The following is a 23,436-nucleotide window of genomic DNA, read 5'->3' on the forward strand; positions in this document are numbered from 1 at the left end:
CTTGTTATCTAAGAACCCACAGTAAAGGCGGCATTCCACGCACAATGCGGAGCAAATAGACTATATGCAACACCTCTTGCATGAACTTTGTCACTTTGTCCGCATACGGAATCAAGCGCGCACTTTTGCATTTAACTAGTCGAAAAGAGCCGGCACAAATGTTATCAGTCGTTTTTAAGGTTCTTTTTCTAGTTTTACCAGGAGATAGCCGCGCCTTCCCTCCTATAATTTCGGATACACAATTCCCCAACCTCTTGCATATGCGCTTGTAGTCTCTCTATAAATCACAAACAAAAGTGCAAGGGTCCAGGAATTGGCAATCAAGCAAACTAACAATCAAGAAGTAAACAGACAACCAAGTGAACAGATGACCGTCAAATCTTCTTTACTCTTCTCGTCCAAAGTCAGTGAACACCTTCCCATGGTCGTGGAAGGGAAGGGAAACTATCTCACATTGGAAGATGCGACCACTGGCAAAAGAAGAGTCGTTTTCGATGCTATGGGAGGAGCAGCAGTTGTTGCCTTGGGACATGGTGATGAGGAAATCATTGAGGTCATGGGCAAGGCTGCAAAGTCGTCCAGTTACAGTTTCTGCGCAGCTTTGACCAACTACCACGCAGAAGAATTGGCCCAATTCATCATTGACAAATCTCCACCAGGAGCATTCGCCCAAGCTCTTTTCACTTGCTCGGGCTCCGAGTCAAACGAAAACGGCATGAAAACCTGTCGTCAGTATTACTTGGAGAAAGGCCAGCCTGAGCGGTGCGTTTTCATCTCGAGGAAACAGTCATACCACGGTTACACCTTAGGATGCCTTTCCTTGAGCGAGTCGGTGAGAAAAGACCCATTTCGTGCCATCACCTTGCCAGCGAAGCAGGTACCCAAGGTTTCCCAAGTTTATCCGTACAGAAACCAAAAGGACGGCGAATCTACTGAAGAGTACTGTGCCAGATTGTTGCAAGAGTTGGAGGACACAGTGATCGAAGTTGGCCCAGAGAAGGTGTGCGCCATTATGTTTGAGACACTCACAGGCTCCACCTTCGGAACTTCGCCAGCCATTCCAGGTTATTTGCTGGGTGTACGCAAAATCTGTGACAAGTACGACATCTTGATGTGGTTGGACGAGGTCATGTGTGGCACTGGCCGTTCTTCTGCTACAGGTGGCTTGCACTGCTGGGAAAGTTACCCTGACTTTAAAGGACCAGACTTGCAATCCATTGGGAAAACCTTGGGTAGTGGTTACGTCACCATAGCTGGACTCTTGGTGTCGCCTAAAGTGCAAAAGGCGTTTGTTGAAGGTTCCAATTACATCTCAGGAGGACAAACTTACCACCAACATGCCTTCAACTGCCAGGTAGCCTTGGCAGTGCAGAAAAAGATTGACCGTTTGAACTTAAGACAAAACTCATACGACCAAGGAGAAAAACTTGGTAAGTTACTTGGTCAGTTGGCTGAAGAAACAAAGACCGTGGGAAACGTACGGGGAATGGGTGGCTTCTGGTCGATCGAATTGGTCAAGAACAAAGAAACAAAAGAGCCATTTGCCCCAGAATTGGGAATTGGGCCAAAGATTGGCGCCAAATGTCTCGAGAATGGAATGACCTCACTTGGCTGTGGAGGCACTATTGATGGAAAGAAAGGCGACCATGTTACAGTTGCACCTTCATTTATCACCACAGATGAGGATGTGGCGTTTATCGCAAACACCTTGATCAAAAGTGTGAAAGACGTCGAGGCGGAGTTGGAAGCTGCTGGCCACTTGTGATTTTTTTTTTTTTTTCGATATGTTAACGGTTCTGAACCCATCGTATAGATTCCGATGGGGTTCCCAATTAGGCATAATTCCGCTTTGCGCCATTTTTCGCCTCTTTTTAAGTACTTGATTTTGGTTCATTGTGCAAGCAATACTGTAGATGAGCGTATGCATTCAAGGGTTATAGAAGCTTCGTTCGATCTTGCAAGTGCATGTTGATCCAATTAGGAGTGAAGCTAGTGCTCGCTCAGTTGAACTTTGCGTTGACGTAAGGGAAGCTAAGCGCCACTCAGGGTCTCATGCATGGTCGTTTCATTATTTATTTCAAGAAAAATAGGAACGAGTTCTCTTTCATTGGTTGAGACCCGAACCCGTTTTACATATGCAAGTAATTTCTTACCAATGCAATGCCTCTGCAAGTTTCCAACGGCGTTTTGGAGTCTTCCTGCACATTGAAAAATTTAACTTTTAAAAGATACCCTCTTTAGTCAACGAGTATTCTTGGCCAAAAGAAATATCCGTAACTCCCCTTTTGAAGACGCAAGGGTTTTGAGCAATGCAGATCACTTTCAAGCCCAGAAAATTTCAACAGCTAGACGAAAGGGTGTCAACGGACAATTCCGTACCTCTTGCGACAAGAAAAATACGCGTCTTGACATAATTGCTGCAAGCTTGGTCCGAAGTCGGACCTTTTATGAATCTTATTATAGTGCAACACTTTTGGTCACTCAGTTTGATTCCCTTTTCTATTACCATCTTCCAATCTTTTGTTCTACTTAATGGCTTGCTACGCGAGTATTGCTACGACGTATTATGATTCATGTCTTCCCGTTCCTGATTTTTTGTTTTGTTTTTTTTTGTTCATTTTTTCGCCTTCATTGCTCTTTGAGCTACTGATTTTTCTGATTTGTAACCCATGCATCTTCGCTTAAAAGTTGCACCATGTGCCGAATACTATGACTAAGTGGCGTACATGAGGAGCTAAGAAAAATGGAAAAAAAAGCATCTATGTTGCATATGCGCTGCTCTTTATCTTTTTCATCACTTATAAAAGTAGCCAAGATGCAATTTTCGTAGGGGCTAGAGGAATATTCGCTTCATGAGTGTGCCTGATGAAAAGAGAGTACACGGCTCCGATGCCAGTGACCAATACAACTCGGAAGACAAGAGCTACAGTGAAGATAATGTTGCTCCTGCTCCAAACTACACCAATTTGGCAGCACACTCTACTGCCAAGTCGTTTGGTATTAGAAAGGCAGAGATTATGGCAGACCAAATGAGCGGATTCATTCCCAAAGCAATTTTCTATTTCTGTGCCTTTTGTTGTTCGTATTGTTATGCTTTGGATGGAACACTTCGCTCCACCTTCCAGACATACGCCACATCTTCCTACTCCAACCATTCTCTCTTCACCACTGTCAATGTTATCAGATCAGTCATGGCTGCTGCTTCTCAGCCCGCATATGCTCGTTTGTCGGATATTTTCGGTCGTTTAGAACTTTTCATTGTGTCCATTATTTTTTACGCTGTTGGAACAGTGATTGAGTCGCAGGCTTTTGATGTTCAGCGTTTTGCTGGAGGCGCTGTATTGTACCAGTTGGGTTACTCTGGTGTTCAGTTGATTTTGGAAGTTTCCTTGTCCGATATGTCTACCATGAACTGGAGATTGTTTGCCTCTTTTGTCCCAGCTCTCCCATTCATCATCAATACGTGGATCAGTGGTAATGCCAGTTCCGAATTGTTGGCACACCACTCTTGGAGTTACTCTATCGGAATCTGGGCTTTTATCTTCCCCTTGGCTAGTGTACCTCTTCTTGCCTGTTTTATTTATATGAGATTCAAGGCAGGCCGTACTCCTGAATGGGCTGCCATTAGACAAGAGGAGAAAGAAGCTTATAAAGGAGCCAAGCATTTCTTTATTGATCTCTTTTGGAGAATTGATTTGATTGGCATTCTTTTCATTATTTGTGTTTTCGGTTTTATTCTTGTTCCTTTCACCATTGCTGGTGGTGTTCACACTAAATGGCAAAGAGGCTCAACAATTGCCCCTCTCGTCATTGGTTTCGTTTTGATCCCATTCTTCGTCTACTGGGAATACAAGGTGGCTAAGTACCCTATTGTTCCTTATCCCCTTTTGAAAGATCGTGGTGTATGGTCTGCACTTATTATTGCCTGCTTGGTGAATTTCATTTGGTATATGCCAAATGACTTCATGTACACGGTTTTGATTGTTGGAATGAGAGCATCTATCAAAGCAGCTACTCGTATCACTTCCTTGTATTCGTTTGTTTCAGTCATTACCGGTCCATTGTTGGGTCTTGTGATTGTTCGTGTCAAGAGAACAAAACCTTTTATTATTTTCGGTTGTACCACTTGGATGGTTGCGATGGGTATCCTCTACCACTTCAGAGGAGACAACGATGGTGTAAATTCACAAAAATACCTCAATGGTGTTATTGGAGGCTTATGTTTGATGGGTTTTGGTGCTGGTTTCTTCACCTACACCACTCAGGTTTCCATCCAAACTTGTACAAACCATGAGTACATGGCCGTTGTTCTTTCGCTTTACTTGGCAGCATACAATGTTGGCTCTGCCATGGGTACTTCTGTTTCTGGAGTCATTTGGAACCAACTCATGTACAAAGCCATGGTGAAAAACATGAGAAAGCTTGGTGTCGACACGGCTTTGGCCACTACCGCATACAGTGATCCTTACACTTTCATCATCACCAACGTGTGGGGTACTGATGCCAGAATTGCAGTGGTTTTGAGTTATGCCGAGATCCAAAGAAAATTGTGTATTGTTGGCCTTTGTTTGTGTGTTCTTTTAATAGTCTTCGCCTTCTTCTTGAGGGACCACCGCTTGGAAGCTGTCCAGTCATTGGATGAAGCCCACGACCCATCACAAGGAGTTCACGTCCAAAAGGAATTGCTTGACGACACAGTTGTTGTGAACAACTATGATAAAGACCCAATAGCCAATTTCTTCAAGGGCATTTTTAAGAGAAACAGCGTGTAAATGTACACTTTTTAATATATGATGTTTTAATGAGTATGTGAGTAAGGTTCAAGATATCTCGGACTCAGCTTCCTCGAACATCTTGAAGGTATTACGTACTTCGTTTTTCATCTCAGCAGCCATTTTCACTAGAGGCGTTGACGACTTATTGTACATGACACAATTAGCAAACATCAAAATGATTTCTCTTTCCAATTCTTTTACTGTGCCATATGGTGCAGGCTCCTCTTTCTGTTTCACTGCACGAAGAATACTTTTCAAGTCTTTTGGTTCATAAACAACATCATTATAATCATCGGCCGCCACTGGCGTTAAAAATGGCGAAGAGAACCGATGTTCTTCAATGCTCTTGACTAAATTGATAGCGATATTTTGAAATCTCTTATGTTTATGGGCAAGAACCAGGGGTGAACGCGATCTCTTTCGGGAAAGCTCTTGTTCGATTACATTATGAGTAGCATTCTCTTCACCTTCTGGGGTTGCACGTTGTTCTTTGTCACTCAGAGCTGCTTTGGAATTTATTACTGCAGGGATTTCCTCTTTCTTTTCAACATCAGTTCTTTCTGGGGTGGTATTTTCGGCGAACTCTATCTTTTCTTTCACCTCTTCGGGCTTTTCACCTTCTTCAGACTTCTCTGTAGTTGATCCATCAGTTTCAACAGTTTTACGAGCCTCAGTAGCCTCAGTCTGCACTTGTGAGGCTGACTCTTGAACTTCTGGCACTTGCACTTCAGGTAGGCTTTTTGAACTCTCAAATTCTGATTCGTTTTTCAAAATAGCTGCACCAGGTACTTCACTGGCATCGTCAACATCAACAATACTCGGGGTTTTCAAGAGATCCGGCTCTTCAAACAGCTTTTGCATTGTTTCACTAACATCAGACGTTGCTACTTGCACCTGTTCCTTAGCATCTTCTGTGTTGGAATGGGCATCGAACATCACGTCATCTTCACCTTCTTTTATGCTTTCTACTGCTGGCACTGTTCCCAGCATTAGATCATGATATTTCTGAGAGAGACCTTCCACTTGTCTTACCAAAACTTTGGTGTAACGAATAGAAGAGTCAACTAAAACACCGGTTATAAGCGATTGAAACTTGTGTGGCACAACCTCAACAGTCATTGTCTCGTTCCCAAACGAAATCAAGCTGCCAAGATCGCTTTCTTGAACAATTTTTTTGAGGAGAGGTTCGTCCATCTCTTCTGTTGTATTTATTACCGGAAGCCCGAAGAGATTTTTGTATGCTTTTATGCGTAGATTCACTTGCACCAAGAAGGCGGATACCCCAAGTACGAAGTCATGGCTATCAACGGGGCTATTTCGAAGAGCATCGTTTATCTCTTGTGCTACCAATATGGTGAGGATATTGGCTGTGGGATCAGAAGACATTGGTGTTACGCATCTTCAAGCAAGAGGCACAGAAAACGACGTATACGACCTGCATACATCACCTACTGCTTTACCAGCCCATTAGTCTTCCATTTAAAAGATATAATGGGTATCGTAAAAGCATCTAATGACTTCCCGAGGCCTACAATAAGAGATACTAATAAAGTTTTCATTGCAACAAGGTGCGCGATATGTACAACAACTGGTGGCGTTGCAAAGACAGGACAGCGCCAATAGATAAGAAATGTGAATCATGAGGGCATCAACAGGTCCCATTGAAATCCGAAATCAAAACAGCAGTATTGAATTTACTTTCTTTGCATGTTTTGCATCAATAAAGCGCTAAAATGGTTAGTTCAACTTTCTTGTAGGTGTAAGTGAGGAGGATAATACATACTTTTGTTCCTGGAATCTTTGACCAACTCTTTCACTGTGCTTCAAGAACTTCTCGGAGCACTTTGAGATACATGAAGACTCCTTGGAGGTCAAGTTTGCAGAAGTGAAGTCGTTCACGCAATCTTCAAAACATCTAGAGACCAAGTTGGAGTACAATCTCATGAAGTCCTTCATTTGTTTTTGCTCAACAATTTGTTGAAACTCTTGTTGTTCTTTAACATTCAACTGATCCATTGCGTCTATGTTTTATTGTAGTCTTCTGGGCTTGGTTTTTTTACCGTTGCTCTCACTATAAAACTTTTTTCATATCGCGGAAAGCGCACGACTCGATTTGGTGGGGTTACTAGATTATCTGGAATCATCAAGAAAAATGATTTGTGCAAATTTATTTTCGTTACTAAGAAGGAATCGATGTATTTTTATGTACAAGTAATTAGCAAGGACATATCTGCGGTGCTCTAGGAAATGCAGATATATCTTTGATGTTCTCTATGGCTGCAAGGTATGCAATAAGTCTTTCGAAGCCCATGCCAAAGCCTCCGTGCGGCACCGTTCCATTTTGGCGAAGAGAAAGATACCATTGCATTGATTCGGCATTCATACCTCGTCTAATGATTTCTTGGTGTAACTCATCGTGGCGGTGTTCTCTCAATGAGCCTCCTACGAGTTCACCGAATTCAGGAACTATCAAGTCGAAACAGGCCACAGTTGGACGTTCCTTATCCAAGCCATATTTGGAAAGAGGCATATAGAAAGGCTTCTGTTCCCTTGGATAGTCTGTGACAAATACAGGCGATTGAAAATGTGTTCCAGCTAGCCATTTTTCCTCTTCTGTCAGAATAGAATCTCCCCAGGTCATTCTATTTTTCAGGCGTCCCTTGTTCTTGACAGAATTAATAATATCAATGGCTTCTGTGTAAGTAATACTTGGCCAACGATTTTCTCCTAACAAAGAGTCGCATCGTTGTTGGACTAATAGCTGCTCAGATTCCGAGTATCTTGCTTTCGTCAAGTCATTCAAGCCTCCAGCCTGTAATGGCGGATCTGTTTTTAAGTCCTTTGCAATCAGCCTAATAGAATCTTCAACTAAATCGGTCAATTGCGATATGTTCTCCACGTAACAAACTTCTGCTTCTAACATCCAAAACTCACTGAGGTGTCTATTAGTATTGGACTGCTCAGCCCTAAAACATGGAGTGAGAGTCCAAACTCGGTTTAATGAGGGAGCCAACACTTCAAGATGCAATTGTGTGGAAACGGTCAAAAAAGCATCTTGGCCAAAAAACTTCTCCTTCGAGTCTGCTTTGGTGAATGGTTCGATCGAGAACATTTCGCCTGCACCCTCACAATCAGAGGACGTGATGAGTGGTGGTGCCACTTTCGTGAATCCATTTTTAGCAAAGAAATTCATAGCGTGTTGCTCAACGCGGGATCTGAATCGCAAGATGGAAGCCAATGTGGCTGTCCGATGGCGAAGATGAGGCACGCTTCTCAAATAAGATAATGACTGTACTTTCTTCTGAATAGGATAATCATCTGAGACATCTCCAATCAACTTGATAGAATGGTGAGGGTTATGGTGGTCATATTGTAGCTCGTACTTTTGATTTCCTTTCGACTGAACCCACAGTCCTGAAATGGAGACACTCTGACCTACTTTGTATTTTCCCAGAGCAAAGACATCCTCGGGGTTCGAAAGAACAACGTTGAGAGTCTGAAAGATGGTACCGTCGGTTATGTCTATGAATCCGATATTCTTGAAAGTTCGAATAGACTTGATGTGGCCATGAGTTGTGATGGTGCTGTTTGTTTCTGGCGGGTTATCAAAAACCTCTTGAATGGTCCTTGAAATACCAGAAAGACATCTGCTCGGCCAGCTCCAAGCAAGAGCTTTGGGCACCTGAAACACAGCCTTCCCCGAGAGTATATGCATAGTAGGTGAAAGGTCGAATGCGCGATATGGAATAGGACATATAGTTGAGGAACAGTAAACCGATCACTTTTATTAGATACAATTCTATGATAAAAAAAATGGCTAAGCTTCGCGTCACTTGTGTTCTACGACATTTTTAAGGAGGAGCACTGATATATGGCTGTGTGTTCATATTTTTCCACGGAAATTATTCTCCCAATTACGCATTGTTCAGGCGCTGAACATGTCTGCGCTATAATTTGCCTCAAAATACAAACTACAATTCTGAGACTCGTCCTTGATTATTAAAGAACATTTGGGAGCTTATTTTATTGTTCTTACAAGATCTGAGATAAAATTCGAAGCACCGTTTAGTTTCTGCTTTGGCCCATAATCTGAAATCCTGCACCTCTAATTCAAGTTTAACATAGAGGATAAAGCTTATAACTACTCTTGTGACGAATGCATTCCCACCACTCTCATAGTGGGGATTATGTTTCTCATGCGGTAGGGAGCCTAGAAGAAATGGTGGGTACGGCGAAAGCCAAGCAATTGACCCATTTTTGTCTTACCGAGCACATGCCTAGACTCACAGACCAGTACCTTTACCCTGAAGAATTAGAGAAGGGTTACACTGTGGCCAATTTGAAGGCGAACTTCGAAAACTACCTCACTCACGCACGAAGAATACAAGCAAGAGAAAATTTGGCAGGCCAAATTCAAATTTTGGTGGGGTTCGAGGTAGAAGGTATAGACCTTGCCCACATAGAACTTGCCTCTATGTTCAAGAAACAAACCGATATGTGTATAGGATCTGTTCATTATGTTCATGGGATTCCGATTGATTTTGATAGGGAACAATGGGACATGGCTCGGACAGCTTCGGGTGGAACTACAAGAGCCCTTTATAAGGACTACTTTAATCTTCAATACGAAGTGATAAGGGCTCTAAAGCCAGACGTGATCGGTCACTTTGACTTGATCCGGCTCTTTCAAGAGGATGAAATTGATCAAACCGGAAGATTGCTCTCTGAAATTGATGTGGAAAGGGACTGGCCGGACGTTTGGGAATTAATAGTCAGAAACATTAAACTTGTTGTATCATACGGTGGTTTATTCGAACTTAATTCGTCTGCGATACGAAAAGGATGGCTGACTCCTTATCCACGCAAAGATTTAGCTCGTGCGATTGTTAAATTCGGTGGGAAATTCTGCTTGTCGGACGATTCACATGCCTACAAGCAAGTTGCACTCAATTATCATCGTGTCTGGGAATATGTTCAAGAATTGGGCTTGACTCATATCTATCATCTTGAATTGAACTCGCTAGGCAAAACTATTGTTGCAGAAGATTCTGTGGCCGCTTTGTCGGAACTGACATTTTGGGACCAGTACAAATAGCCCATATCATCGTGTTAATTAGATTCTATATACCTGTGCTCACCGAATCAGTAGGATCTGCCGAACATGCAGAAGGTGACGGCCTTCTTGTCACATCTGACACACTTCTGGTTCTCTTTTAATTGAGGCTGTTCATCTGGAATGCACAATGACTTTGCACCCATAGATGGAGCACGCTCATCTTCCTCCTCTTCTTCACCATCATCCTTCTTGGCAGATGCATCTTTGATGTCGTCTTCACACTCTGGCACACCACACCAAGGGGCAACAATGACATTCTTAGCGTTCAAAGTTGGCACAAAGTCCTTCCAGTCTTCAACCAAGACACGGTGTTCGTCAAAAGCCTTGCGTGCTCTTTCCAACATTTCTCTTTGGGTAAGTTCCAAAAGTTCAGGGATTCTCGTGCTCAAGTCACCCAACTTGACAACGTATTTCTCACCATTGTCACGTCTAACAGCGGTAACCTGGCCTGCAGCCAAATCCTTTGGTCCAAACTCAACACGCAATGGTACACCCTTCAATTCCCAGTCAGCAAATTTCCATCCTGGGGAGTAGTTGTTTCTGTAGTCACCAACCACTCTCAAGCCGGCATCAGCCAATGCATCCTCCACTTTTTTGGCACCACCATTGACAGCATCTCTTTGTTCAGGTGTAGATTTCGAAGTCAAGCCTACAGGCACGACCACGACTTGGTTTTGGGCCACACGAGGAGGCAATACCAAACCCTTGTTGTCGGAATGAGTCATAATCATAACACCAATAACTCTAGTGGACAAACCCCAGGAGTTTTGGAAAGCGAACACACGTTCCTTTTCTGGACCTTCAGGGTTTTCCACGGAGATGTTAAACATCTTGGAGAAGTTGGTGCCCAAGTGATGGGAAGTGGCACCCTGAATACCTCTTCCGGTAGCTGCAATGAAACCTTCACATGTGGTGGTGTAATCAGCACCAGCAAATTTTTCATTGGCGGTCTTTCTACCCTTAACAACAGGAACAGCCAACAACTCTTCGTACACGCCCCTGTAGAGATCCAAAATCTGCTCCACTTCGGTGGCGGCACCTTCTTTGGTCAAGTGAGCGGTGTGGCCCTCTTGCCACAAGAACTCTCTTGTTCTCAAGAAAGGTTGTGGGTGCTTGAACTCCCATCTTACCACAGAGTTCCACTGGTTCAATCTCAAAGGCAAGTCACGGTGCGATCTGATCCACTTAGCGTAGTAAGGGTACATAACAGTTTCCGACGTGGGTCTGATAGCAATGTGTTCATCTAACTCAGATGAGCCTGCACGAGTAACCCAAGCGACCTCTGGTGCAAATCCTTCGACATGGTCTTTCTCCTTTTCCAAGACTCTAGAAGACACAAACATAGGGAAGTAAGAGTTCTTGACGCCCATCTTCTTGATGTGGCCATTGAACCAGTTTTGAATCTCTTCCCACACAAAGTACGAGTTTGGTCTCAAGATGTAACAACCGGAAACATCATAGTAGTCCAACATCTCACCCTTTACAACGACTTGAGAGTACCACGAGGAAAAGTCCTTGGCCTTGTCAACAGTAATTCCGATCAACTTGGCATCCTCCAATTTAGCTGCCTCTTTCTCCTTCTTCAACAGAGCTTTCTTGGCATTGTCCTTTGGTGCTGGCGCTGGCGTAGGAGCAGCAGCTTCGGCTTCAAAATCAACAGGGATAATTTCAACTCCGGTAGATTCTAAGAAGCTGACAATGGTCTTTGCTGGAAGAGCTACTTTTGACAGCTCTGTGGCCAACTCTACAAGAGTTTCGCTGTCGGCAGAGTTAATGGCGGAATCCAAAACAATTTTGATTTTACCAGCCAAATCTTTGTTTACGTTGGCGATGGAAACCTCCTTCGAGGTTGTGGCGAAAAATTCTTGGATCAAGTCATCCTTGGCCAATCTTGGTTCTTTCACACCTGCTGCTTTGGCAATTATGCCAGAGGGGGTAGCAGTAGAGTGCAATGCGAAAACGACCACTGGAACTGGAGTCGCCGACTTTGCAGTTTTGGGCTTGAAAATCAAGGTCTTGGTGGCAAGAGCATTTTCAGAAGTCACTGTAGCCAAAGAAAGGGCGGCTAATGTTTGTTCGAGTGCCATTTGGTAGCTGGAGGAAGGATGGGAATGTTACTGTGAAAATTTTGGTTTGGATCGCGCACACAGACTACGATCCATATTGATAGCGTGGCATTATACTGATATTTGACGCAATGCTATATTGAAAATATGTAGGTCGATATGAATCATCCTGCTTTATTGAAATAACTACTGGCTCATTCTTTTATGTATTAGATGTGGTTGTTTTTGGAGAATTTACGTAGCTTGAGGACATTCCGGAAGATGATTTCAAATCCACGCAGGCTTACCTCAAAATTAGGTGTTTCCTTAGGAGAAGCTATTAAGTACGGCTATAAAGCCATGTAGGATTTTGAGTGTATTTTTTGTTTTTACCTGTCGTTTCCTTCTATAACGCTATTTTACGATTCGCATTTTGTTAGATAGATGTCAATTCATAAAATAATTAACAAAATAGAGCGTCGGCCAGAAAAATTCTACAATATACCGAAAGTGCAACCTACGAACATGCAAAGCAAACAGAACTTGACATTCACATCATGCATTTATCATTTCAGCGATTACTCAAGAAATTCTAATTATGACTGACGACCATGATTTTTTTTCAATGCGCGGATAATTCAGTCTTGAAGAAAAAAGTCCCAACTACTTTACACCAATGTCTCTGGTTTACGTCAACGAAAAGTCTGGTTCTGACAGTGCTGAAACAGCAGGAACCGAGCAGCAACCATTCCAAACACCAGCGTTTGCTTTGTTTGTTAAGCCGGATGCCAAGGTTCTCGTCTACAAGCAAAAGGAAGATTCTGAGGGTTTCGAATATGTAGAGATCTCAGCCTCGGCTTTAAAGAAGGCCAAGAAGGGTGCTGATGGATTAAAGAAGAAACAAGAGAAGCAGCTCAAGTTGGCTGAAGAACAAAAGAAGAAGCAGGAAGAAGCTTCAAAGAAGATGGCCGAATTGGACTTGATCAAGATCGTCGAAGATAAATCGTTGCCTGAAGCCAAACGCATCAAGTTGAGATCTCTTCAAGAAAACATCAACTCGCGTGTCACTGTTCAAGGTTGGGTTCACCGTTTGAGATTGCAGAAAGGTGTTGCATTCATCACCTTGAGGGACGGTACCGGCTTCCTTCAAACTGTGTTGTCTGGAGACTTGGCCAAGGCCAGAATCACCCAGGAATTGACCTTGGAGTCCACTGTACTCATTAAAGGTGTTATCGAAAAATTGCCTGAAGGTAAGACAGCTCCAGGTGGTGTTGAGTTGAAGGCTGACTACTATGAGGTCATCGGCTTGGCTCCTTCTGGTGATGAAGCCTTCACCAACAAGGTCCAAGAAAACGCGGACCCTGCATTGTTGTTGGATCAACGTCATTTGACCATGAGAGGTGAAACTTTGTCCTCTGTCTTCAAAGTTAGAGCTGCTTTGTTGACCTCCATGAGAAGATTCTTCCAAGAAGAAGGATTAACAGAGGTAACTCCTCCATGCATGGTGCAGACACAAGTTGAAGGTGGTTCGACATTGTTTAAGTTGGACTACTATGGTGAGGAAGCCTACTTGACACAATCTTCCCAATTGTACTTGGAGACTTGTTTGCCTGCTTTGGGTGATGTTTACTGTGTTCAAGAGTCCTTCCGTGCTGAAAAGTCTCACACCAGAAGACACTTGTCCGAGTACACCCACATCGAAAGTGAGTTGGCATTTTTGTCTTTTGATGACTTGTTGAACCACTTGGAAAAGCTTTTCACCACTGTCATGAAGTATGTTTTGGAGGACCCAGTCGCTGGCCCATTGATCAAGAAATTGAACCCAGATTTCCAAGTCCCACAAATGCCATTCAAGAGAATGACTTATGTTGAAGCTTTGGACTGGTTAAACGAGCATGGCATTCCAAACGAAGAAGGCTCTGCATTCAAATTCGGTGATGACATTGCTGAAGCTGCTGAACGTAAGATGACCGACACTTTGAACGTTCCTATTTTGTTGACTCGTTTCCCAGTGGAAATCAAATCTTTCTACATGAAGAAATGTGCCGACGACCCAAGAGTCACCGAATCTGTTGACGTATTGATGCCAAACGTGGGTGAGGTCACCGGTGGTTCCATGAGAATTGATGATTATGACGAGTTGGTTGCGGCCATCAAGAGGGAGGGTCTCGACTTGGACGCTTACTACTGGTTTGTTGACCAAAGAAAGTACGGTACTTGCCCACACGGTGGATACGGTTTGGGTACGGAAAGAATCTTGGCTTGGTTGTGCAACAGATACACTGTCAGAGAATGCTCCTTGTACCCTCGTTTCAGCGGTAGATGCAAACCTTAAATTTGCTCTGGTACTTATGAGAATGCTATTTTCAAGGGACCATGGTTGGATAGGTCAGCTAATGTATGTACTTCTATAACCTGATAGATTTAAGTGAGCAAAAACGATGCCACCCGCTTTTATTTTTGTATTATAATGCACAGATTATACAAATACATCGGATCATAAGTTAGAACCAGTATTTTTGGAAGCGGCTATAAAAGAGAAACCAAATAGTATAGGCATATGAGAAAGCGAACTGCGAAACCTGTGCGAAACGATTAGATCACGTCAATAGGACAGGACGAAAGAAAATACAAAATAACGATATCTTGAGCCGAAAGTGTTGGAATGCAGAAATCTTCGCTTCACTCTAAACTGCGCTTAAATAGATGGAAATCGTCCACATGACGGGTACAAATTTGTATTCGTGGTGTGTCTAATGTATGTTTAAGTTCCGGTATGGAAAGGTGACTAATATATGAGCCTTCCCGATTGGGCAATTGAGTGCTAGCCGCGATGTTAAATCGTCGAATCAATTATATCCAGTTTCCTTTCTTTCTTTTTCCCAAGATAACAGAAATGTCTAAACCAGCCGAACAAAGATTATGGGGTGGCCGCTTTACTGGTGCAACCGACCCGTTGATGGATCTTTATAATGCTTCGCTTCCGTATGATCAGAAAATGTACGATGCTGACTTGACAGGTACAAAGGTTTACACTGAAGGATTGAATAAACTTGGATTGATCAACGACCACGAATTATCTGAGATCCACAGAGGCTTGGAGATCATTAGAAAGGAATGGCAAGAAAAAACTTTTGTGGAGAAGCCTGGCGATGAGGATATCCACACAGCCAACGAAAGAAGATTAGGTGAAATCATTGGAACTCATATTGCCGGAAAAGTTCACACTGGCCGTTCTAGAAACGATCAATGTGCTACAGACTTGAGAATTTTTGTTCGGGAAACATTGACCGAGTTACTTCTGTACTTAAAAACTTTCATTGAAAGCATCTTGAAAAGAGCCGAGTCAGAAATCGATGTCTTGATGCCAGGATATACCCATTTGCAACGGGCACAGCCTATCAGATGGGCACACTGGTTATCTTCATATGCCACATACTTTACCGAGGATTACAAGAGATTAAAACAAGTGTTGGAAAGGGTGAACCAATCTCCTTTGGGAGCAGGCGCTTTGGCTGGTCATCCATATGGAATTGACCGTGACTTCTTGGCTCAAAAGTTGGGATTCGAAGGTGTCATTGGAAACTCCTTGACTGCTGTTTCTGACCGTGATTATGTTGTTGAAACATTGTTTTGGTCTTCGTTATTCATGAACCACATCTCAAGATTCTCGGAAGACTTGATTATTTACTCTACAGCAGAGTTTGGTTTTGTTCAGTTGGCAGATGCTTACTCGACTGGGTCTTCTTTGATGCCTCAAAAGAAGAACCCAGACTCTCTCGAGCTTTTGAGAGGCAAATCGGGTCGTGTTTTCGGCTCTTTGGCTGGCTTTATGATGTCTTTGAAGTCAATTCCGTCGACCTACAACAAGGACATGCAGGAGGACAAGGAACCGCTTTTCGACGCTTTGACTACTGTAGAACATTCCATCTTGATTGCCACGGGCGTGATTTCTACTTTGTCCATTAGAAAGGAGAAAATGGAAGGTGCGTTGACTATGGACATGTTGGCCACCGACTTAGCTGATTACTTGGTCAGAAAGGGTGTGCCATTCAGAGAGACCCACCACATCTCCGGCGAGTGTGTCAGAGCTGCAGAAGAGCTCAAGTTGTCTGGTATTGACCAGTTGCCTTTTGAGAAGTTGCAAGAAATCGACTCGAGATTTGGCGAGGATGTGAAGGAAGTCTTCAACTTCGAAGTGAGCGTCGAAAGAAGAGACGCTGTTGGCGGAACTGCAAAGTCTGCGGTCATGAAACAACTCAAGGAGTTAGGCAGTCAACTTTAATTGGTCTATCGAAACGTGCGTGTATTTTGCATAGTCAAGTGACATATAAATAACCTAGATACTTCCTCATTTCATTTTGAAGTTTTTGGAACAGCAACAAAGTCGTAGGCATGAAAAGTAGTTTTTGATCCCAGTGCAACAGGACTTGCGGATTCTTCTCGAATCTGCTTTAACCGTTTCTCCGCTAGCTCTCTTTTATATCTTTCGTATTCTCGTGTAATCTCATTCAAGTCCATTATTGGGGGGATGGTTGTGGCTAAAGTAAGTTGGTTGGGCATGATATGATAGTCAAGAACTAATCAAAGAGATTGAACAGAGCGCTGTATGGATAACGTGGAACCAACAGGAATAGTAACGTTGAAGCAGAACTTCGGATTTTAATGGAGATTTATCTTGTGTCGAAATGTCTTCTACTGCATTGATGTGTAGATTGATCTCCCCCAACGCAAGTAAACCGAACCAAACTACGAGAATGCATACGTTTGCATGACAAATGAACGAACTTTATCACCACCATAGTACAATATGGGGGAAAATTTACTTGCTCTCCGAATTGCTACTCGATATGAACCTTGCCGAGGGTAAAGATATTAACAAAGAATATATCTGCAAAAAAGTTAAAGACTATAGCAGGCGTCTTGCATGAAAAGGGTCTGGAATGTGTCAATCTTACAGTAATCCCGCACTCCCCTTCTCTGAAAGCTGCATAGATAAGCATTCTGCGTGCATAGACTTCTAACCTAAGACAAAGAAAAATGATTGTCTCCTTATCTGTTGTGATTAGGCGAGACACTATACTTCCACCTGCAAAAGAAGTGACACAATTTCCAGAATACTTTGCCAAAAACGATTTCTCTTGCAACTATCACATTCGGTTGTTTGCATATTATTGTGGCTGCGAAATAAATTACAGCTCTGAAACACTGACGCGACGGCTCCCAAATGATATAAAATTAGCTATCTGCAAATAGTTTATAATCTCTCTTCACGACCCTATTTTTTTTTATATTTCTTTTGCCTTTCATTATACCTTAACTGGGCTAGAAGTACCTTACTTACGGCCAACATAACTTACACAAAGTATTCCCTCTTGCCTCATTGAGCATTTTTTATTGATCATCCTATTCCAGCGGCATCAAATGGATATATCCACTTCAGCGCTAACTTATGCCCATAAGCAATTGTCAGAGCTCGTTCAAAAAATAGTAAGTGCTAATGGGAAACCAGACTTATTATCGGTATCCTCGGAAGCTGCAACTTTAGCCCAATTAGTGGCCAGGCTCTTGTCTACTGGAGTGCAGCCTATTACAAGGGATATTTTGGAGCCTGTTGCAAGGTTGGTTACATTATGCCCTCAACTGCAACCATTGCGAGAAGCTTTCTGCAAGTTGGTTGCAATACACTACTTTCTCCCTGAACTCACTACACATCTTTATCTGATTTTACACGGTCCGTGTGGGTTTTCTGTCCCCGATTGGTGGCCTGCGGTATCCAACCAGGATAACCAGAATGCACTGTTATGGACAACCCTTATAACTATAGATCACCAAACGGCGGCAGATGCATGGTTAGTTTGCGATGTGCTTCATGTGGCAGTCAGGATTCTCAATATTTTCGAAACTTTGCACAAGACAGAAGAGGCGTTGGATAAGGGGTTAAAGGATTTGTTGCATATCATTTGCTCAGGAAACGCTAATAGACAGCTAACTACATTATTGTTATTTCACGATGAGAGGGTATCTGAGATCATTAGAGATACCTCAAGTGGGAAACTGCAAGATAGTGCAGCAATGCACGCTAAGATGCTTTTGGACGTGGTGCTCCTGACTCCTTCGATTACAATCATTGGTGAAGCAGTGTTCACTTTGCCAGGAGCTGGAATCTTTGGACGCAGTTTTACGTCTCCTCAAAAGAAAGCTTTTCAAATAGCAATCAACTCCCCTTTCCAGTTGGTAATCGATATCTTGAATCAAGGTCCAAAATTCAGATTACTGATATGCCCAATATTACGTGCATGTTGTTTTATAGCCATGCATGAGATCGCATTTGGGTATACATCAAGGAGAGAGCTCTACTCAAATTTCAATACTCACTCTCAAACAAGTTCGTTAGTATCAGTATTGACTGATTTTGCATTTACGCTTTCACGCAACTTGTTATACAGTAGCAAGGATGGCAATTCTGTCTTAAAATACTTTGAGGGGCTTTTCACTCATTGGGATTACCCTCCGTTTCCGAAACCAAATTATTTTTTTGCTGAATTTGGTGAAAAGTTGACTACACCTATAGAGGAGATAGAGGAATTAAAAGATGTGAATGACGGGTTACTTCTTTCCTTAATCACCATCGAAAAAAACTTGGGTCATGAATTAGAAGCCTTGAAATCAGACTCTCTGTCGAAGGCTATTCTTGAGAAGATTATTGTTTGCAAAGTGGAGCATTTGCTTGGGTCTTTAGTAGCTGCATTGATTTCCAGCTTCAAGTTGAATTTTGGTGCCCAAGATAGAGAAGTCAAGTACTCATTAGCCATCTCTTTGATAAAAATATTATTGTCAGCCGTTGACAATAAGTCATTGATTTGGATCACTTTGTTCAATTTCACCAACGATGCCTGCTACGCTGACATCCACTTAGTTGTTATTTTTGAAAAATTGTTTGAAAAGTTGGTAATAGAAGTTGATCTGAAAATGGGCAAAAAAATGTTCGATAGTGGCGCTAGCCAGTTCTTTCAGACATTTAATGATGGTGTGCGTGAATACCCTAATATGGTACAGGGTTTAAATTTTGAATATCCAGAAAGTCAGATTGTATCTGTGAATGAAAGAGAAATAAGCGCAGTTTACGAGAAAAAGCACGCCTTAAAGGGAAACCTACAAATCGGAACAGGAAACACGAAATCGTCTGGGCCGGCTTATTTTCCAAATTCATTAAATTCATCAAGACAACAAAGTGTACATGTTGATAAGTTTGGGAGGTAGTTATCATAAAGGTAGTGTATATATATTGATCATGTGCTTATTTTTTTTTTTTCGCGCTTCCTCTTACCGTTTGGTGATGATCATCTCACGGGAAAATCTGAACTGGATTACAGCACCTCTTGATAATGGTTTTGAAATCTACATCCGCGGGTAACGTTTCTGTATATCAAGTTGCTGGATCTAATGTGTCCAGATCTCTACCAGACTGGATAGCTAGAAAGAGAAGAAAAGAGTTGAAACATGATGCAGACTACATGAACAGAGTCGAGTTAATTCAGGACTTCGAATTCAGTGAAGCCTCTAATAAAATCAGAGTCTCTCCAGATGGTCAGTTTGCTATGGCTACTGGAACTTACAAGCCACAAATACATGTGTATGATTTCTCTAACTTGTCACTCAAGTTTGATAGACATACCGATAGTGAGAATGTGGATTTCCAAATCTTGTCTAGCGATTGGACCAAGTCTGTTCACTTACAGAATGACAGAACGATCGAGTTTCACACTAAGGGTGGGATCCACTACAAAAGCAGAATCCCAAAATTTGGAAGAAGTCTTGTGTTTAATGAGACTAACTGCGACTTGCTAATCGGTGCTTCCGGAAATGAATTGTACAGATTAAACTTAGAACAAGGGCGCTTCCTTAACCCCTATGTTTTGGATACAACTGAAGGCGTTAATGCTGTCGATATTAATCCTGTGCATGGTTTAATTTCTGCTGGTTTGGAAGATGGCACTGTCGAATTTTGGGACCCAAGAAGTAGACAAAGGGCAGCGAAGCTTTTTGTTTCTGAGCAACTTGGAGAACCCTGTCAGGTGACTGCAACTGCATTTAGAAATGATGGCTTGAACTTTGCATGTGGTACGTCTAGCGGAAAGTCTCTTATTTATGACTTGAGAACATCAACCCCATCAGTAGTGAAGGATCAAGGATACGGTTTTGAGGTAAAAAAGGTCATTTGGATTGATGAGAACAGCAGCGATGCGGACAAAATTTTAACTTCTGATAAAAGAATTGCCAAATTGTGGAGCAGATATGATGGTAAACCATATACTTCTATGGAACCAAGTGTTGATATCAACGATGTGGCGTACGTAAAGGAAAGTGGAATGTTCTTTATGGCAAATGAGGGTATTCCAATGCATGCATACTATATTCCAGACTTGGGCCCAGCTCCAAAATGGTGTTCTTTCTTGGATAACATTACGGAGGAAATGGAAGAGAAGCCGTCAGATAGCGTTTACTCTAACTACAGATTCATCACCAGAGATGAGGTGGCCAAGTTGAACTTGACACACTTGATTGGCTCGAATGTTTTGCGTTCTTACATGCATGGTTACTTTATTAATACAGAATTGTACGATAAGGTGAACTTGATTGCCAATCCTAACTCTTTCAAAGATCAGCGTGAGAGAGAAATCAGGAAGAAAATCGAAAAAGAAAGAGAGTCTCGGATCAGATCTACCGGCGCTGTTACAAATACCAAAATCAAAGTCAACAAGGAGTTGGCTGAGAAATTGCAAGAAAAGCCTGGAAACGATGACCTTGTCAATGATGACCGTTTCAAGGAATTGTTCGAGAACCCTGATTTCGCTGTGGACGAACAATCTCACGAGTACAAGCAACTCAATCCAGTCCGTGCTACTAAGGATATTACGGTTACAGATAAGCCTCGTGCCTTAACTGCTGCTGAGGAATCTGATGAAGAGCGTATGAATGGAGATAACAAGCCAGATGAGGAATCTGAATCCGAGTCTGAGAGCGAGCTGGAAGGTGAACTAGATGAGAAACGCAAACAAAAGGTGCAAAAAGAGTTGGAAAGATTGAGAGCGAAGAAGAAGCGCGATGAAGAAGCCAACAGGTTTATGAATGAGATGAGAGCTGTAACAGAAAATGAGTCTGAGGCAAGACGTAACGAAACTTTCGAAAAACAAGTTCGCAAACTCAACCGTATTGAAAAGGAGAAGAATGAGCATCGTCAAAACTCGAGAACCAGAAGCCATGGAAAAGGAGAGATGGAGGTTACTTTCCAACCAAAGAGACAAGAGAAGAAGATCCGTTTCCGCTTGGACGACGACGAAGATCTGCTGGAAAAACATGGTAGAACCAAGCAACGGTTTGCAGGCCGTAGAAGCGCATCAAAAAACCAGTTCCGTGGCATGTAAGATATATATGGGCATCTATAAAAGAAAAGAGAGTATAGGAGAATTGTAAATGGTAGACTATAAGTCGTGCGGTTCCTTTATGATGAAATCTGTATAATGATGCAAGATGCGTAGTGCGAGTTGTCTCATCACATGTATCATGGCTCGAAAAGAAGTTTCCAATTCGACTTTGAGCAGGTATCAAGCGCAGAAAAGCAAAGATGCTGGAGCTTTGGAATCTGATCCATCTCAAAGACCACGTTACGTTCAGTCAGTTCAGTCGCTTCCGCAGGCTGAGCGATGGAGACAAACTATTGTAACTGAGATATCAGTCAAACTTACCAAAATCAACGACCCCAGCATACCTGAGCTGGAAATCCGTGAAATTAACGAGTCACTCAACAAACTTCATCGTGAAAAGAGAGCGTGGGAGCATCACATCAAAAAGTTGGGAGGAAACGACTACATCACATATGGTCAAGGAAATGGTGGAGTCAGCAGGAACGGCGTGCGATATTTTGGACGGGCAAAAGATTTAGCAGAGGTGAAACAAATGCGTTCAAATGGAGAAGCGAATTCAGACTCTCTGGCCAAAGACAGAATACTGCTACTGATTGAATACTATGGAAGTGAGAACCTACATCTGCCCATCAACACAGATGAGCGTCTGCTAATGGAAGAAGTAAACGCCGCTTTGGGCGAGGCGGTTTTGGATGCTGGCATCGGGAAAAAGCAAATAATGTGGCCTTCGAGCAGAGATGTAGAAAGGTGGTTGGTAGAGAAGAAGAAGCGTGACTTGCTAGCTCTGCTCCAGCTTTGAATAGATGGGACGGAAGCTCGCAAATCAACTACAGCATTGGATAGAAACGTATAGGCAATGTATAATTTTCAACAGCATCGTATGTTGGTATGTACATAAATGGGATAGATCGAGGAAACAAATGGCTCACTTAAACTTGCAATTAGGATCTAACCCGCATGTCTTCTACTACACTCCTCGAAATGTTTAAGAAGACTATCAGCGTCATCAAAAAGCCGAACACCCGCATCGCTATATTGCTTTTCTGTTTGGGCAATGCGGTCTGGGAAAACGCTGCGGCAGCAGTCTTTGATCACATATGTGTTGAAGCCAGATTCCAGACAGTCTGTGGCCGAGTGGAGTACACAGTAGTCGTAAGCAAGACCCACGAACACAACATCGGTGATTTGATTTTCTTGAAGGAATTCTGTCATCTCTGTTCTATGCAATTTCCAGCAGTCACAGAAACACAGATAGTACTCTCTGTCCTCCAAGTAGCCTTTCTTCACAACTGCAGAGGGAAGATGTTTGCGGATGCGCTCAAAATGTTCCCATACTTGTTTCTCCACTTGTGCCCCCGGCAGACCTTGTACGCAGTGGATTGGCCAAACTGTCTGCGTTTGTGTCTTCACTTCACATGTTGTGCCGTTTTTCTCTCCGAGAGGATGTTTGAACTCAAGCTCTGAATACGGTTCGACGTTATGATTTGATGCAAACAGGCAATGGGTTTCGGGATGCCAATCCTGGGTTATCGCCACAGCCAGCCACGGGTATCTTCCAGCATTAAGGATGTTGCAGATGGGAGAGATCACATCGCGACCATCGGGAACTGCTAACGTTCCGTTTGGAGGGAGAAAATCTTCCTGGACATCAATAACGATAACCGCCACCTTGATCATAGTTGAGAACTTTAGCTTTTCTTCAAACTAAGGCAAGAGGCCAAGTAGATAAATCGCAGGAGCGCAAATGGCGAGATATTGTTGCGTTACCAAATGATTGCTCCTAACACGGAAAGAGGTGATCAGACCAGGTGCAAAATCAGATAGTCCTGCAAACAACGGAGCAACGCTATATCTTTGAAAAATGCAGGAAATGTGGGGATTGCTCCTGGATGAGACCACATATAAACGAGAAAGAATACGAGCCACTGTTTAGAACAATCAACTACTTGTAGATTCGTGTTTGCGTGGACTACAATGGATATATTAAACATTGTATACCGGCAATGCAATCAGCCCCACGATGTGTCACTAATCATTGTGCGACAAAGGTGCACATTGGGAGGTGGCGATCG

General features: G+C 42.7%; 13 protein-coding genes across 13 annotated transcripts; 8 read left to right on the forward strand and 5 right to left on the reverse strand. All coding sequences in view use genetic code 12, as the record gives it.

The window, feature by feature from the left end:
- Nucleotides 1-367: 367 nt before the first annotated feature.
- Nucleotides 368-1,765, forward strand: BIO32 (Bio32p; the record flags this gene model as incomplete). The annotated part of the gene is made up of 1 exon (XM_002618166.2): nt 368-1,765. The coding sequence occupies one exon, from the start codon at nt 368-370 to the stop codon at nt 1,763-1,765; it is 1,398 nt and encodes a 465-aa protein (XP_002618212.1).
- A 1,087-nt stretch (nt 1,766-2,852) lies between these two features.
- Nucleotides 2,853-4,772, forward strand: SIT1 (siderophore transporter; the record flags this gene model as incomplete). The annotated part of the gene is made up of 1 exon (XM_002618165.2): nt 2,853-4,772. One exon carries the CDS (start codon nt 2,853-2,855, stop codon nt 4,770-4,772), a length of 1,920 nt encoding a protein of 639 aa, XP_002618211.1.
- Nucleotides 4,773-4,820: 48 nt separating this feature from the next.
- On the reverse strand, nt 4,821-6,161 carry FOB63_001712 (uncharacterized protein; the record flags this gene model as incomplete). Its single annotated transcript, XM_002618164.2, has 1 exon — nt 4,821-6,161. One exon carries the CDS (start codon nt 6,159-6,161, stop codon nt 4,821-4,823), a length of 1,341 nt encoding a protein of 446 aa, XP_002618210.2.
- Nucleotides 6,162-6,469: 308 nt separating this feature from the next.
- On the reverse strand, nt 6,470-6,791 carry TIM9 (protein transporter; the record flags this gene model as incomplete). The annotated part of the gene is made up of 2 exons (XM_002618163.2): nt 6,470-6,503; nt 6,559-6,791. 2 exons carry the CDS (start codon nt 6,789-6,791, stop codon nt 6,470-6,472), a joined length of 267 nt encoding a protein of 88 aa, XP_002618209.2.
- A 199-nt stretch (nt 6,792-6,990) lies between these two features.
- FOB63_001714 (asparagine--tRNA ligase) lies at nt 6,991-8,490 on the reverse strand (the record flags this gene model as incomplete). The annotated part of the gene is made up of 1 exon (XM_002618162.2): nt 6,991-8,490. The coding sequence occupies one exon, from the start codon at nt 8,488-8,490 to the stop codon at nt 6,991-6,993; it is 1,500 nt and encodes a 499-aa protein (XP_002618208.2).
- A 441-nt stretch (nt 8,491-8,931) lies between these two features.
- FOB63_001715 (histidinol-phosphatase) lies at nt 8,932-9,870 on the forward strand (the record flags this gene model as incomplete). Its single annotated transcript, XM_002618161.2, has 1 exon — nt 8,932-9,870. One exon carries the CDS (start codon nt 8,932-8,934, stop codon nt 9,868-9,870), a length of 939 nt encoding a protein of 312 aa, XP_002618207.1.
- A 47-nt stretch (nt 9,871-9,917) lies between these two features.
- Nucleotides 9,918-11,978, reverse strand: FOB63_001716 (proline--tRNA ligase; the record flags this gene model as incomplete). The annotated part of the gene is made up of 1 exon (XM_002618160.2): nt 9,918-11,978. One exon carries the CDS (start codon nt 11,976-11,978, stop codon nt 9,918-9,920), a length of 2,061 nt encoding a protein of 686 aa, XP_002618206.2.
- Nucleotides 11,979-12,612: 634 nt separating this feature from the next.
- DED81 (asparagine--tRNA ligase) lies at nt 12,613-14,271 on the forward strand (the record flags this gene model as incomplete). Its single annotated transcript, XM_002618159.2, has 1 exon — nt 12,613-14,271. The coding sequence occupies one exon, from the start codon at nt 12,613-12,615 to the stop codon at nt 14,269-14,271; it is 1,659 nt and encodes a 552-aa protein (XP_002618205.2).
- Nucleotides 14,272-14,769: 498 nt separating this feature from the next.
- On the forward strand, nt 14,770-16,221 carry ARG4 (argininosuccinate lyase; the record flags this gene model as incomplete). The annotated part of the gene is made up of 1 exon (XM_002618158.2): nt 14,770-16,221. One exon carries the CDS (start codon nt 14,770-14,772, stop codon nt 16,219-16,221), a length of 1,452 nt encoding a protein of 483 aa, XP_002618204.1.
- A 1,139-nt stretch (nt 16,222-17,360) lies between these two features.
- FOB63_001719 (uncharacterized protein) lies at nt 17,361-19,199 on the forward strand (the record flags this gene model as incomplete). Its single annotated transcript, XM_002618157.2, has 1 exon — nt 17,361-19,199. The coding sequence occupies one exon, from the start codon at nt 17,361-17,363 to the stop codon at nt 19,197-19,199; it is 1,839 nt and encodes a 612-aa protein (XP_002618203.2).
- Nucleotides 19,200-19,324: 125 nt separating this feature from the next.
- ENP2 (ribosome biosynthesis protein) lies at nt 19,325-21,364 on the forward strand (the record flags this gene model as incomplete). Its single annotated transcript, XM_002618156.2, has 1 exon — nt 19,325-21,364. One exon carries the CDS (start codon nt 19,325-19,327, stop codon nt 21,362-21,364), a length of 2,040 nt encoding a protein of 679 aa, XP_002618202.2.
- Nucleotides 21,365-21,470: 106 nt separating this feature from the next.
- ISY1 (Isy1p) lies at nt 21,471-22,163 on the forward strand (the record flags this gene model as incomplete). Its single annotated transcript, XM_002618155.2, has 1 exon — nt 21,471-22,163. One exon carries the CDS (start codon nt 21,471-21,473, stop codon nt 22,161-22,163), a length of 693 nt encoding a protein of 230 aa, XP_002618201.2.
- A 149-nt stretch (nt 22,164-22,312) lies between these two features.
- PNC1 (nicotinamidase) lies at nt 22,313-23,041 on the reverse strand (the record flags this gene model as incomplete). The annotated part of the gene is made up of 1 exon (XM_002618154.2): nt 22,313-23,041. The coding sequence occupies one exon, from the start codon at nt 23,039-23,041 to the stop codon at nt 22,313-22,315; it is 729 nt and encodes a 242-aa protein (XP_002618200.1).
- Nucleotides 23,042-23,436: the final 395 nt, after the last annotated feature.

Source organism: Clavispora lusitaniae (genome assembly GCF_014636115.1).
Source record: "Clavispora lusitaniae strain FDAARGOS_655 chromosome Unknown tig00000038_pilon, whole genome shotgun sequence".
NCBI lineage: Eukaryota > Fungi > Ascomycota > Pichiomycetes > Serinales > Metschnikowiaceae > Clavispora > Clavispora lusitaniae.